General features: G+C 43.7%; 3 protein-coding genes across 4 annotated transcripts; all 3 read right to left on the bottom strand.

The window, feature by feature from the left end:
• Positions 1 to 712: 712 nt before the first annotated feature.
• On the bottom strand, positions 713 to 5,067 carry LOC121542669 (H-2 class II histocompatibility antigen, E-S beta chain). 2 transcript variants are annotated; one of them, XM_041852152.1, is made up of 5 exons: positions 4,957 to 5,067; positions 4,417 to 4,695; positions 3,616 to 3,897; positions 1,361 to 1,474; positions 713 to 1,158 (listed from the first exon to the last, which is right to left on the bottom strand). In XM_041852152.1, the coding sequence occupies exons 1-5, from the start codon at positions 5,015 to 5,017 to the stop codon at positions 1,109 to 1,111; spliced, it is 786 nt and encodes a 261-aa protein (XP_041708086.1). In that variant the 5' UTR covers positions 5,018 to 5,067; the 3' UTR covers positions 713 to 1,108. The 2 variants fall into 2 exon arrangements, with proteins under 2 accessions (XP_041708086.1, XP_041708085.1); XM_041852151.2 differs by having other exon boundaries at positions 713 to 1,474.
• A 2,785-nt stretch (positions 5,068 to 7,852) lies between these two features.
• On the bottom strand, positions 7,853 to 8,624 carry LOC121543773 (HLA class II histocompatibility antigen, DP alpha 1 chain-like). The gene is made up of 3 exons (XM_045208307.1): positions 8,570 to 8,624; positions 8,117 to 8,229; positions 7,853 to 7,975 (listed from the first exon to the last, which is right to left on the bottom strand). The coding sequence occupies exons 1-3, from the start codon at positions 8,622 to 8,624 to the stop codon at positions 7,853 to 7,855; spliced, it is 291 nt and encodes a 96-aa protein (XP_045064242.1).
• A 2,789-nt stretch (positions 8,625 to 11,413) lies between these two features.
• Positions 11,414 to 13,460, bottom strand: LOC121543774 (H-2 class II histocompatibility antigen, A-K alpha chain-like). Its single transcript, XM_041853924.1, has 4 exons — positions 13,442 to 13,460; positions 12,319 to 12,360; positions 11,766 to 12,039; positions 11,414 to 11,590 (listed from the first exon to the last, which is right to left on the bottom strand). The coding sequence occupies exons 1-4, from the start codon at positions 13,458 to 13,460 to the stop codon at positions 11,473 to 11,475; spliced, it is 453 nt and encodes a 150-aa protein (XP_041709858.1). The 3' UTR covers positions 11,414 to 11,472.
• Positions 13,461 to 13,755: the final 295 nt, after the last annotated feature.

Genomic DNA, 13,755 nt, shown 5'->3' with positions numbered 1-13,755 from the left:
CAACAGGTTCTGGGGTGAGCGATGCGGGGGAGCAAGTTCTATTAATCATGGGCAGATTGGATGTTATATTTAGAGGATCAGATTTCCTTTAATTTATAAATAAATGATATACTGAAGTATTTGAGAATGTGAAACACAACATGGATGAAATATGTCCTACTCCTATCCTCCAGAACCTGAGTGGGTCCAGTGCTGGTCCTGCTGTATTCTCTGGAGTGGGCCTGACTCTGGGGCTGCTGGGGGTGTCTACCGGAACATTCCTCCTCATCAATGGAAGCCAGTGCAACTGAGTCATATACTGTAATGTTCACTGAACAATTTTGCATAGTTTATCTCATCATACCTCTATATGATATCTTCAGCAAGGATCATCTTAACTTTTTCACACATTCTTTGTTTGTTCTTCTATAAATTACTATATTTAAAAGTCAAGTAAAGATGATGAATTCACTTCCATACTTTATATCTGACATACCTCTTAAATGTGTAATTCAATCACACACGTAGGTATGTTCAGAGCATACCTATGGTTACTCTTTTTTTCTACTGTATCGTTTTTTTTGTCTCATTGCTTTGATTAAAGGGTTTTTGTTAACAAGGTTGTCGACTAGACTAAACCAAACCGCCAGGCCTCTGAACTAACATTTCTTAATTTACAGTTGAGTGGTAAACATACAAGGAGAGGCTGAAGCAGTGATGATAATAAGTTGACATATTTTTTTATTCTTCTCAAGAGCAAAGAGAGGTGAGAAACATTTTCACCAAGGTTGTTAGTACTTTAACAAAAGGTATTCTCTATCATTTAAAATGTGAAAACTTGAGGGAATTTTATTTGATACATAAAGTTATGTTCATATGATAAGTAAGATATACAAAACCTTGCAGAGAGCATACCCAACTGACAATCTGTTAGAAAAAAAATATACACTATGATTTGCAAGACTTGGAAATAACTGATGTTAGCACAAGATGGAGGGAAAATACATACAATTCATAAAAGAGATCAATATACTGTAGTTTAAATAAATGTGTTCCCATTTAATATAATGACCCTTAGACATCAGATTGCAAACTCTTGTTGAGCTTTGAACTCCAAACGTAAAATGTTTTAACCACTAGACTGACCCCTATCATAACTTGTTGGCACCACAATCAGCCCTGTTGAGAGAGAAACCAACATTTGTTGCTGTTATAATGCGGACAGTGACTTAATAATGTAACATTTCATATTATAATGCACAATGTGCATGGTATAGATCAGCAGTATAACAGTGGATTTAATGAGTGTCTGATGTCTATCTCAGGATGGTTTGACCTAGACTTCTAGAAAATAGATGTGCTGAGGCCTGTGTCTCCTCACCAGTAGATTTCTTCCTGTAGTAGATCAGTCCAGCTGCTATAAAGACCACCCCCAGCAGCAGCCCACAGGCCCCGATCACCATCTTATTCCTCTCAGACTCGGGGATGGAGGGGTCTGTAATTACACAGGCATAAAACCCTGTAACCACTGTTACTTGATTCACACACTCTTACAACAACCCTCTTGATTCATGAATCATTATTCTAATAGAATGGGATTCATTCCTTTTCATCTTCATCCATCCCCCTTAGTTTGAATCAACATACAACAGTCATAACTAACTTTAAATTGGATTTACATAATCCTTGAACCGAATATAAATATTGTGGCAGATTGACGGTGAACAAACCCCTAGTTGGCTGAGGGCTTAAAAGGAAGCCAAGGCCTCACAACAGCTTGCACCTCTCCCCACCCACAGTCTCTTCCCCCACCCACAGTCTCTTCCCCCACCCACAGTCTCTTCCCCCACCCACAGTCTCTTCCCCCACCCACAGTCTCTTCCCCCACCCACAGTCTCTTCCCCCACCCACAGTCTCTTCCCCCACCCACAGTCTCTTCCCCCCACCCACAGTCTCTTCCCCCACCCACAGTCTCTTCCCCCACCCACAGTCTCTTCCCCCACCCAGTATCTTCCCCCACCCACAGTCTCTTCCCCCCACCCACAGTCTCTTCCCCCACCCACAGTCTCTTCCCCCCACCCACAGTCTCTTCCCCCACCCACAGTCTCTTCCCCCACCCACAGTCTCTTCCCCCACCCACAGTCTCTTCCCCCACCCAGTCTCTTCCCCCACCCACAGTCTCTTCCCCCACCCACAGTCTCTTCCCCCACCCACAGTCTCTTCCCCCACCCACAGTCTCTTCCCCCACCCACAGTCTCTTCCCCCACCCACAGTCTCTTCCCCCCACCCACAGTCTCTTCCCCCACCCACAGTCTCTTCCCCCACCCACAGTCTCTTCCCCCACCCACAGTATCATCCCCCACACAAAGTCTCTTCCCCCACCCACAGTCTCTTCCCCCACACAAAGTCTCTTCCCCCACACACAGTCTCTTCCCCCCACCCACAGTATCATCCCCCCACACAAAGTCTCTTCCCCCACCCACAGTATCATCCCCCACACAAAGTCTCTTCCCCCACCCACAGTATCATCCCCCACACAAAGTCTCTTCCCCCACCCACAGTTTCATCCCCCACACAAAGTCTCTTCCCCCACCCACAGTATCATCCCCCACACAAAGTCTCTTCCCCCACCCACAGTATCATCCCCCACACAAAGTATCTTCCCCCACCCACAGTATCATCCCCCACACAAAGTCTCTTCCCACACTCACAGTATCATCCCCCATCCACAGTCTCTTCCCACACTCACACACCCTTAGCCCACTCACACACCCTTAGCCCACTCACACACCCTTAGCCCACTCACACACCCTTAGCCCACTCACACACCCTTAGCCCACTCACACACCCTTAGCCCACTCACACACCCTTATCCCACTCACACACCCTTAGCCCACTCACACACCCTTAGCCCACTCACACACCCTTAGCCCACTCACACACCCTTAGCCCACGCACACACCCTTATCCCACTCACACACCCTTAGCCCACTCACACACCCTTAGGCCACTCACACACCCTTATCCCACTCACACACCCTTATCCCACTCACACAACCTTAGCCCACTCACACACCCTTAGCCCACTCACACACCCTTAGCCCACTCACACACCCTTAGCCCACTCACACACCCTTAGCCCACTCACACACCCTTAGCCCACTCACACACCCTTAGCCCACTCACACACCCCTTAGCCCACTCACACACCCTTAGCCCACTCACACACCCTTAGCCCACGCACACACCCTTATCCCACTCACACACCCTTAGCCCACTCACACACCCTTAGGCCACTCACACACCCTTAGCCCACTCACACACCCTTATCCCACTCACACAACCTTAGCCCACTCACACACCCTTAGCCCACTCACACACCATTAGCCCACTCACACACCCTTAGCCCACTCACACACCCTTATCCCACTCACACACCCTTAGCCCACTCACACACCCTTAGCCCACTCACACACCCTTAGGCCACTCACACACCCTTAGCCCACTCACACACCCTTATCCCACTCACACACCCTTAGCCCACTCACACACCCTTAGCCCACTCACACACCCTTAGCCCACTCACACACCCTTAGCCCACTCACACACCCTTAGCCCACTCACACACAGTCTTACCCCAGTCATACAGCTTGGGCTCAGTGAGGCTGAAGTGCTCCACCATACAGGTGATTTTCTCTCCAGGTGTGGGCGTGTACTCCAGGTGCGAGTGGATCTGGTAGGTCCAGTCCCCATTGGCCAGCTCCTCTGTGGAGGTCACATCTGAGGTCACTTCCTGTCCGTTCTTCAGCCACGTCACTCTGATGGGTTTGGGGTAGAAGTCGTAGGCACTGCACACAAGCATGCTAGAGTGTCTGGTATTGAACGGCTCCACTGACCTCAGCCTGACGTAGGGCTCAACTGCAGAAGAGGGCAATGAATGAGTGATGCAATAAGGAGGAATTCAATTGATAAATCTAAACATCATAACCATAATCAAATAGACAAAGGAATTAAGAATAGTAAATTACAGGTATTGTATATTCACTGGTCAGATTTTGAATGGCGGTGGGCGGTGGGCGGTACGCTAACCCAATGCTAATCTAAGCCTTTCCATAACCCTAACCCAACCTCTTAACCTAACCCTCGTCCCTAAAACCAACATAAATAGTAACCTTAACTCATTTCTATCCCTATGTGTCTAACCTTATGTATTTGGTCTGTCGGCTGAATATACACTTCCTAAATTATATTACTTTGTTTAAAAATAATTCCCATTTTAAAGTATGTAGATTTGATCTTTTAACCAACACAAATATGATAGAATTATCACTTAATTATTATTTGACATGTTATGAAGTGTATAATAAATAGTCAAATGAGGGATTTCCTCTACAAGTCAATCTCCTTTTCTAGATTGTATCAGGGATTTGTAATTACATGTATAATTATGTAGGTAGCCATAGAGTAAATCAGCATTGGCCACACACAAAATATCCATTGCTGCTCTTCTTGCAAGATGGTCATAAAGATCTCCATTAAAAATGTTCGCAAGATCCAGTCCATGGGGTGTGTATCCTGTCCATTTATCCTTGGTGCTGTTGTACCATGCCATCATCACCTTGTTGAAATGAAACTCTTCAATATACTCAATATCATGTACTTCTCTGAACTCACACCTAGCATTATAGTGTGTGAAATCTCCATCTGATGAATACACTTTGAAAAGAGAGTAAAGAAGAGAAAGTCATTGAAAACAAAATGATATTCAGATTTTTCTCTTTTATGGTGAGACATACTGTATTTTTCTTATTTTACAATATCTTAATCAGAGTTCTGATTATGCAGGATTGATATTGCCTTAAATGTTACATGTACTGTACTCCTGCTTGTGTTAGCACTCCAATATAACTTGGATTTGCACACACTACCTGTAATAAATAATAAGCAAAGAAATCTATCTTAAATGTCTATACTCACCCACTTCAGACAGAGAGAAGAGGAGCACCAGGTGTATGGAGGAGAAATTCAGCACAGACATGTTTACGTCCCAGAGTTAAAACAGTTCTATCACGAGCTAATAATGAGGAAACTGAATGAGGAAACAGATTATTAAAAAACACAGAAACATTGGCAGCAAGTTAAAACACCAACCACTCCAGTGCAGGTGATGAACAGCATCATATGTTTCCAGCAGGTACAGTGAGGGAAAAAAGTTGATCCCCTGCTGATTTTGTACGTTTGCCCACTGACAAAGACATGATCAGTCTATAATTTTAATGGTAGGTTTATTTGAACAGTGAGAGACAGAGTAACAACAAAGAAATCCAGAAACATGCATGTCAAAAATCTTATAAATTGATTTGCATTTTAATGAGGGAAATAAGTATTTGACCCCTCTGCAAAACATGACTTAGTACTTGGTGGCAAAACCCTTGTTGGCATTCACAGAGGTCAGACGTTTCTTGTTGTTGGCCACCAGGTTTGCACACATCTCAGGAGGGATTTTGTTCCACTCCTCTTTGCAGATCTTCTCCAAGTCATTAAGGTTTCGAGGCTGACGTTTGGCAACTCGAACCTTCAGCTCCCTCCACAGATTTTCTATGGGATTAAGGTCTGGAGACTGGCTAGGCCACTCCAGGACCTTAATGTGCTTATTCTTGAGCCACTCCTTTGTTGCCTTGGCCGTGTGTTTTGGGTCATTGTCATGCTGGAATACGCATCCACGACCCATTTTCAATGACCTGGCTGAGGGAAGGAGGTTCTCACCCAAGATTTGACGGTACATGGCCCCGTCCATCGTCCCTTTGATGCAGTGAAGTTGTCCTGTCCCCTTAGCAGAAAAACAACCCCAAAGCATAATCTTTCCACCTCCATGTTTGACAGTGAGGATGGTGTTCTTGGGGTCATAGGCAGCATTCCTCCTCCTCCAAACACGGCGAGTTGAGTTGATGCCAAAGAGCTCCATTTTGGTCTCATCTGACCACAACACTTTCACCCAGTTCTCCTCTGAATCATTCAGATGTTCATTGGCAAACGTCAGACGTTCCTGTATATGTGCTTTCTTGAGCAGGGGGACCTTGCGGGCGCTGCAGGATTTCAGTCCTTCACGGCGTAGTGTGTTACCAATTGTTTTCTTGGTGACTATGGACCCAGCTGCCTTGAGATCATTGACAAGATCCTCCCGTGTAGTTCTGGGCATGATCATTGCAACTCCACAAGGTGAGATCTTGCATGGAGCCCCAGGCCGAGGGAGATTGACAGTTATTTTGTGTTTCTTCCATTTGCAAATAATCGCACCAACTATTGTCACCTTCTCACCAAGCTGCTTGGCGATGGTCTTGTAGCCCATTCAAGCCTTGTGTAGGTCTACAATCTTGTCACTGACATCCTTGGAGAGCTCTTTGGTCTTGGCCATGGTGGAGAGTTTGGAATCTGATTGATTGATTGCTTCTGTGGACAGGTGTCTTTTATACAGGTAACAAACTGAGATTAGGAGCACTCCCTTTAAGAGTGTGCTCCTAATCTCAGCTCGTTACCTGTATAAAAGACACCTGGGAGCCAGAAATCTTTCTGATTGAGAGGGGCTCAAATACTTATTTCCCTCATTAAAATGCAAATCAATTTATAACATTTTTGACATGCTTTTTTCTGGATTTTTTTGTTGTTATTCTGTCTCTCACTGTTGAAATAAACCTACCATTAAAATTATAGACTGATCATTTATTTGTCAGTGGGCAAACGTACAAAATCAGCAGGGGATCAAATACTTTTTTCCCTCACTGTAGGTACATTTTATTTTCTAACTGTTTACTGTGTGACTGCAACATACTGACTTGTTTTTTAATTGACTGGTTGGGCATCATTTAAAAATATTGTGTCCTTTTTTTATGGTACCCCATAACTCACACTTTACTTTAACTAGAGAAAAACTGTGTAACACCTATAAATTACATTGTACTTAGGCAAACATTGCACTGCTTTGTACATTTACATTTTAGTCATTTAGCAGACGCTCTTATCCAGAACGACTTACAGTTAGTGAGTGCATACATGATATATATATATTTTAAAAAATCATACTGGCCCCCCGTGGGAAATTGAACCCACAACCCTGGCGCTGCAAACGTCATGCTCTACCAACTGAGCTTCATCCCTGCCGGCCATTCCCTCCCCTACCCTGGACCAATTGTGCACCATCCCATGGGTCTCCCGGTCACGGCCAGCTACGACAGAGCCTGGACTCGAACTAGGATCTCTAGTGGCACAGCTAGCACTGCAATGCAGTGCCTTAGACCACTGCGCCACTCGGGAGGTTGTAAATGTGTGTTTGTTCTTTATCTGGGATGAAACCCCAATGGTAGACCAGTCAGTGAGGTTGAAGCATCTGTTCTGTTTTGGTTAATTCTACACAAGTGTCAAGTCAACCCAGACACTTTGTTTTGGGGTAAGTGCTAGCAAAATCATTGAGTGAAAATATGTTTTGTACAGTGCACATTAATGGGTAGGTAATTAAAACCAACTTTAGTGATTTATTTATTTTTGCTAAAAATTGATGCAGCTGAAAACAAAAGATGTGTAAACTTAGTGATTTTAGTGGAAACTAGCACATATCTGACAATAATTAATTGTTACACCTCTGTAATTGTGAATGTTTTCCATGATGTCAGTACAGTGAAACAAGGAGTTATTACAATTTACTGCATTACCCACATTACCCATTACCCAAATTACCCCCATTACTCCCATTACCTATATTACCCCATTTTTCACATTATCCACATTACCCTATTGTCCACATTACCTACATTATCCACATTACCCCATTTCAGCCCTTTACAATGTCACTTTCACCTCTATTCTGTATCTCTGGTTCTCAATTGCACTGGTTTCCTTTGATGATGAGGAATGTTCCGGTAGCCACCCCCAGCAGTCCCAGAGCCAGGCCCACTCCAAAGAATACAGCAGGATCAGCACTGGATACACTTACCTCACTGACCTCAGGCTCTTGGGGACAGGAGGAAAGAGGTGCCAGTAAAACACACCATGAGAGATTAGTCAGAGAGAACATCCAGTAATCACACACTGTTGTAGACATATTACTGAATTATCTAAAGTATACTATTCAGAATTTCCCCACACCCCAGAACCTAGTTTTGGGGTCCTTCAGGGCCGTGTGCGCCACAGTGCAGGCGTAGAAGTCACCCTTCTGTGGGGTGAAACTCAGGGTGGAGAACTGGTGGAACGTTCCATCTTTAGTAAGATTGCACCAACTGAGAGATGCTCCCTCAGTCACCTCCAGCCTATTATTGGTCCAGTTGACAAGCTCCACTTGTTACATGGACCAAAGAATACTCCACTAGTAAGATGGACCAAACCCATTCTGGTCTCATGTTCAGTGGTCCATTGTCTGTCCACTAGACTAAAAGGCTCCCCGCCCACTCTGGAGGGTATTGCTTTTACAGGTGTCAGGCAACTCCAACCTCAGACTAAGACACTCTTCCAGGTAAGAAGTATACAGTAAAATACATCTACATTTATGCATAGTTTTTTACTGGCTTATGCAGACAATCTAATAAAGAATCTGACTTACCTTTGACTTGTGGTATGCTGGGTACTGCACCTTTTCCAAATTTCATACGCTCCATGCACCAAATTAGAGTCAGTTTAGCAAATTCATAAGACATCAGCGAATGGAATGTTTTACTTAGTGGGACATTAGGCACCGTCCACACCCCCTTTCCTTCCTTGAAATCAGCATAGCCGGCTTTCATTCCCATCCATCACCACCACCACCTCAGTATCACCTGACTCAAAGCATCCATAGGTAGCTATCATATTTATATTTCCACACTATGACTTTAGAATAATACTGTGAAATTGTGAAAATCATTATAAAGCCCTTTTAGAGTAAGAGCTGTTTGAAAATACCTGTTTTGGTGGGATGAAGTTTGGTGACATCACCAGGCGGTGTATTATTTAATAGACCAAATAGCTATTTTCTAAGAGTCTATTTTTGTTTATTTTGGACCATTTTAATGAAAACAATCACAGTAAGGCATGTCCTTAAAAGTGGCTGCTGTTGGACCTTTAAGTTTAGGGTTAGGTTTGAAATCTGATTTGAAGGGCTCTATTCAAACTGTATTGCCAAAGTTCAGTGCTATAGCGCCCTTGAAATGTAAAGGTAATTTCCGATTGAGCCGACATATGCAGCGTTTAACATGAATGCAGTCATCCCTAACGCGGGAACATTGCCTTTAAATGTCAATTGCGCTTTAGCACTGAATTTTGCTGTTACAGATTGAATCGAGCCCTAAGAGCAATTGTAGAAATAAGCGTAGTTTATGACTTGTAGGCTATACAAATAAATAGAGTCGCACCCTCCATGACATAGACTGACCAGGTGAATCCAGGTGAAAGCTATAATCCCTTATTGATGTCACTTGTTAAATCCACTTCGATCAGTGTCGATGGGCTCCCGAGTGGCGCAGCGGTCTAAGGCACTGCATCTCAGTGCTTGAGGCGTCACTACAGACCCCCTTGTTCGATTCCAGGCTGAATCACAACCGGCCGTGATTGGGAGTCCCATAGGGCGGCGCACAATTGGCCCAGCGTCGCCCGGGTTTGGCTGGTGTAGGCTGTCATTGTAAATAAGAATTTATTCTTAACTGACTTGCCTAGTTAATTAAAGGAAAAAAATAATTTAAAAAAAGATGAAGGCGAGGAGCCAAGTTAAAGAAGGATTTTTAAGCCTTGAAACAATTAAGACATGGATTGTGTATTTGTGACATTCAGAGGGTGAATGGGCAAGACACAAGATGTAAGTGTCTTTGAACTGGGTATGGTAGTAAGTGCCAGGTGCACCGGTTTGTGTCAAGAACTGCAACGCTGCTGGGTTTTTCATGCTCAACATTTCCCGCGTGTATCAAGAATGGTCCACCACACAAAGGACATCCAGCCAACTTGACACAACTGTGGGAAGCATTGGAGTCAACATGGGCCAGCATCCCTGTGGAACGCTTTCAACACCTTGCAGAGTCCATGCCCCGACGAACTAAGGCAAAAGGGGGTGCAACTGAATATTAAGAAGGTGTTCCTAATGTTTTGTACACTCAGTGTATATTAGATAGGCTATTCTTATGACATAAGACATACCTACCACACCAAAATAATGTTGCTAAACTGAGTCTTCTTTATTCTAAACAGCTGCTACAAGCAAACTCCAATATCAGCTGCCATCAGGGATTTGATATTGGCCAGTTTTTGTCGAGCTTTTAACTCCAAATGTAATATAATTGAACCACTACAGGGACTCATATCATAACTTGTTGGTACCAGCATCAGCCCTGCTGAGCGAGAGAGCAACATTTGTGGTTGTTATAATGCTAACAGTGAAATTCAGCACGGGGGAGTTATTACAATTTATTACAATACTTTTTACATATTGTAAATACCCTGTAATAATAATAAGCACAGTGTACAGCATTACCCAAACTTTATTTAAAGTGCATTCCCATTTTTTATTAACTTTACAATATTAAATATTGTAGCGACATTAACTCAACACTGAACAACCTTAAGAATCTAAAGTGTTGGGCTGATGGTCGCTGGACCTGGGTTTGGCCCCACTCTGGGCTAACCCACTGAATTCACTGCAGGAGCACCAGGTGTATGGAGGAGAAATTCAGCACAGACATGTTTACATCTCAGAGTTAAAACAGGTCTATCATGAGCTAGTAATGAGGAAACTGAATGAGGAAACTGATTTTAAAAGAGACATTGGCAGCAAGTTTAAAACTCCAACCACTCTTGTGCAGCTGAGGAACAGCGTCATATGTTTCCAGAAGGTAGGTACATGTTATTTTGCAGCTGTTTACTGTGTCACTACAACATATTGCCTTTAATAGATGCAGCTGACAAGAAAAAGCAATGTAAAGTTCGACAGTTTAGTGGAAACTAGCACATTTGTAACAAGCATTCATCGTTACACCTCTGTAATTGTGAATGTTTTCCATGATGTCAGTACAGTGAAACAAGGAGTTATTACCATTTATTACAATACAATTTACAGATGTAAATACCCTGTTATAATAATAATGACACTGTACAGCGTTACCCAAACTTTATGTAAAGAGCAATCACATTTTCTAATACACTTTACAATAAAACATTTTGTAGCGAACTTAACTCAACACCAGGCAACCCCATCAAGAGGATACAATTTTGGCCTGACAGTCACTGGATCTGGGTTTAAGCCCCACTCTGGCCTACCCCACTGAATTTTGTGGGAATATCAAACAAACAACCAAAAATAAAATGTTGCGCTGGTGCCTGATCGAGTGGTAGTGCTGACAACCCTGGACTACACATTACCCCCATTACCCATATTACCCACATTACCCCCATTACCCATTACCCATTACCCACACTACCCACATTACCCCCATGTCAGCCCTTTACCATGTCACTTTCACCTCTATTCTGTATCTCTGGTTCTCAATTGCACTGGTTTCCTTTGATGATGAGGAATGTTCCGGTAGCCACCCCCAGCAGCCCCAGAGTCAGACCCACTCCACAGAATACAGCAGGACCAGCACTGGACCCACTCACCTCACTGACCTCAGGCTCTTTGGGACAGAAGGACAGAAGTGCCATCAGTTAGGGTTAACCAGTAAGACACACCATGAGCGATTAGACAGAGACAGAACATTCAGTAATCACACACTGTAGTAGACATATTACTGAAATATCTAAAGTATACTATTCAGAATTTCCCCTCACCCCAGAACCTGGTTTTGGGGTCCTTCAGGGCCGTGTGCTCCACAGTGCAGGCGTAGACGTCCCCCTCCTGTGGGGTGAAACTCAGGGTGGAGAACTGGTGGAACGTTCCATCTTTATTAGGATAGTACCGACTGAGATACGCTCCCTCAGTCACCTCCAGGCCATTCTTGGTCCAATTGACTTTGAAAGGCGGGGGGTAGAAATGATTCAGAAAGCAGATGAGCGTGTTCTCCACCCCCAACTCCCCCTCATCCCTGGGGTAGATGATGCTCTCAGGGGCATCTTGGGGGCAAATAGAAACCAGAAAATAGAAAGAGACTCCACCAGTGACAGTAAGATGGACCAAACCCATTCAGGATGTGGTCTGATATTCAGTATTCCACTGTCTGTCCACTACACTAAAAGGCTCATCACCCACTCTAGAGGGAACTGCTTTTACAGGTGTCATGCAACTCCAACCTCAGACTAACACACTCTTCCAGGTAAGAAGTATAGAATAAAATACATCTACGCATAGTTTTTTACTGGCTTATGCTTAATCTAACAAAGAATCTGACTTACCTTTGACTTGTGGTATGCTGGGTACTGCACTTTTTCCCCATCCTCACTCACTCACGTCATTTAGCAGACACTCTTATCCAGAGCGACTTACAGAATTAATTAAGGTGAAGTGCCTTGCTTAAGGGCACATCGACAGATTTTTCACCTAGTCGGCTCGGGGATTAGAACCAGCGACCTTTCGGTTACTGGCACAACGCTCTTACCCACTAAGCTACCCTCTGCAGACGGGTATCGGCTTTGTTGAAAACTTTAATAAAGTCATTTCTTGATGCAACAAAAACTCTGTAAGACTGTATTTGTAATAAAGTATGGTGGTTATTTTCCACAACAAGGGGAAGCTCTAAAAAGGATGAACCAGTGCTGTACTTCACTGGTTCTTATCAAGAACCAATAAGAAATATTACATCTGTTGTGACAGCAGAGTAGCTAGGTAGAAAAGACATGGTGGCCCTTCCAGAAACAATTCACCTGCTCCAAGTCAATGGATGCGAGTATGTAAGCTCTCTTCTATTCAGCAGCTATACAATTATTCATTTTGCAATAAGAATTATCGGATAACTAGGTGAACCTCACAGAGTTAACTGGGCCGTACCCTAGTTTAGACTTGACAGCATGTACATGCACCTGAGTCCTAAACAACGCCACCATTCAGATTTGTTTGTTCATCACCTGAGACACGCACACAAAGACATAAGTACATGCAAACGATGCTCGCATTCTAACTGAAGTCTTGCAGGTGTTTACATGGTTTTTCCAGGTGATAGAAATCACATTTTGAAAAGTCTGTTTGATAATACTTTACTTGGGATATTTTTTCTCAACTTTCAAGAGACAAAAGGACCAACCGCACAGACAACCGGTAGAGTGAGTTCAAATTGGATTTCATTGAATGTTCTTGCTTGTAGGGGTCGTGAGAGGAAACATTCAATATTTTTTTTGCAGTGCTTTGTTTCAGACTGAATAACCAAGGTATCACAGTCTGATGAATTAGGCAAGCTACGGTAGTGCTGCCAGTTGTGACAGGGAACTGCATTTCTCACTGAGTTATCTGTTTCAATCATGGACAAATATGTCACCTAGTCTGACTGGTAGAACTCTATACCAACCTACAAGCCAGTTTTACTTTGGTTGGACACTTCCATTGATACACATAGAGGTGAGCAAGTTGTGTTTCCGGTGCACAAAGGAGGCGAGTTTGGTTTCTGGCCCACCACAGTGACTGCTCCTGAAAACAAGTGTATCTGTCTGTGACGTGATCTCACCATGGTGGAATACCCTGCATTGACATCATTACTTTTTAGCGTAAATCCCACAGACACACAAGGTAAGGCAGGAAGATTGTACCACACATGGTCTTTAGCCATGACCTAACCTGTATCTGAGAAACTTTGACCAGAAAGAAGTTTGCAGGTTCACTTTCTTGTCCCCATTGTTATG

The sequence above is a fragment of the Coregonus clupeaformis genome, chromosome 28, assembly GCF_020615455.1.
Source record: "Coregonus clupeaformis isolate EN_2021a chromosome 28, ASM2061545v1, whole genome shotgun sequence".
Classification (NCBI taxonomy): Eukaryota; Metazoa; Chordata; class Actinopteri; order Salmoniformes; family Salmonidae; genus Coregonus; species Coregonus clupeaformis.
Note: the sequence above shows the minus strand (reverse complement) of the source record. Positions and strands in the feature narration are given on the sequence as shown.

Coding starts and splice junctions, on each gene's coding strand:
- LOC121542669 (XM_041852151.2), bottom strand. CDS start 5,017: ATGTCTGTGCTGAATTTCTCCTCCATACACCTGGTGCTCCTCTTCTCT. Junction 4,696..4,956: donor CTTCTCTCTGTCTGAAGTGG/GTGAGTATAGAC, acceptor CTCTTTTCAAAG/TGTATTCATCAGATGGAGAT. Junction 3,898..4,416: donor CTACCTACATAATTATACAT/GTAATTACAAAT, acceptor CCTCTTCTGCAG/TTGAGCCCTACGTCAGGCTG.
- LOC121543773 (XM_045208307.1), bottom strand. CDS start 8,624: ATGGAGCGTATGAAATTTGGAAAAGGTGCAGTACCCAGCATACCACAA. Junction 8,230..8,569: donor CAGCATACCACAAGTCAAAG/GTAAGTCAGATT, acceptor ATCTTACTAAAG/ATGGAACGTTCCACCAGTTC. Junction 7,976..8,116: donor CCAAAACTAGGTTCTGGGGT/GTGGGGAAATTC, acceptor CAAGAGCCTGAG/GTCAGTGAGGTAAGTGTATC.
- LOC121543774 (XM_041853924.1), bottom strand. Junction 12,040..12,318: donor CAGCATACCACAAGTCAAAG/GTAAGTCAGATT, acceptor TTTGCCCCCAAG/ATGCCCCTGAGAGCATCATC. Junction 11,591..11,765: donor CTGAAGGACCCCAAAACCAG/GTTCTGGGGTGA, acceptor GCCTGAGGTCAG/TGAGGTGAGTGGGTCCAGTG.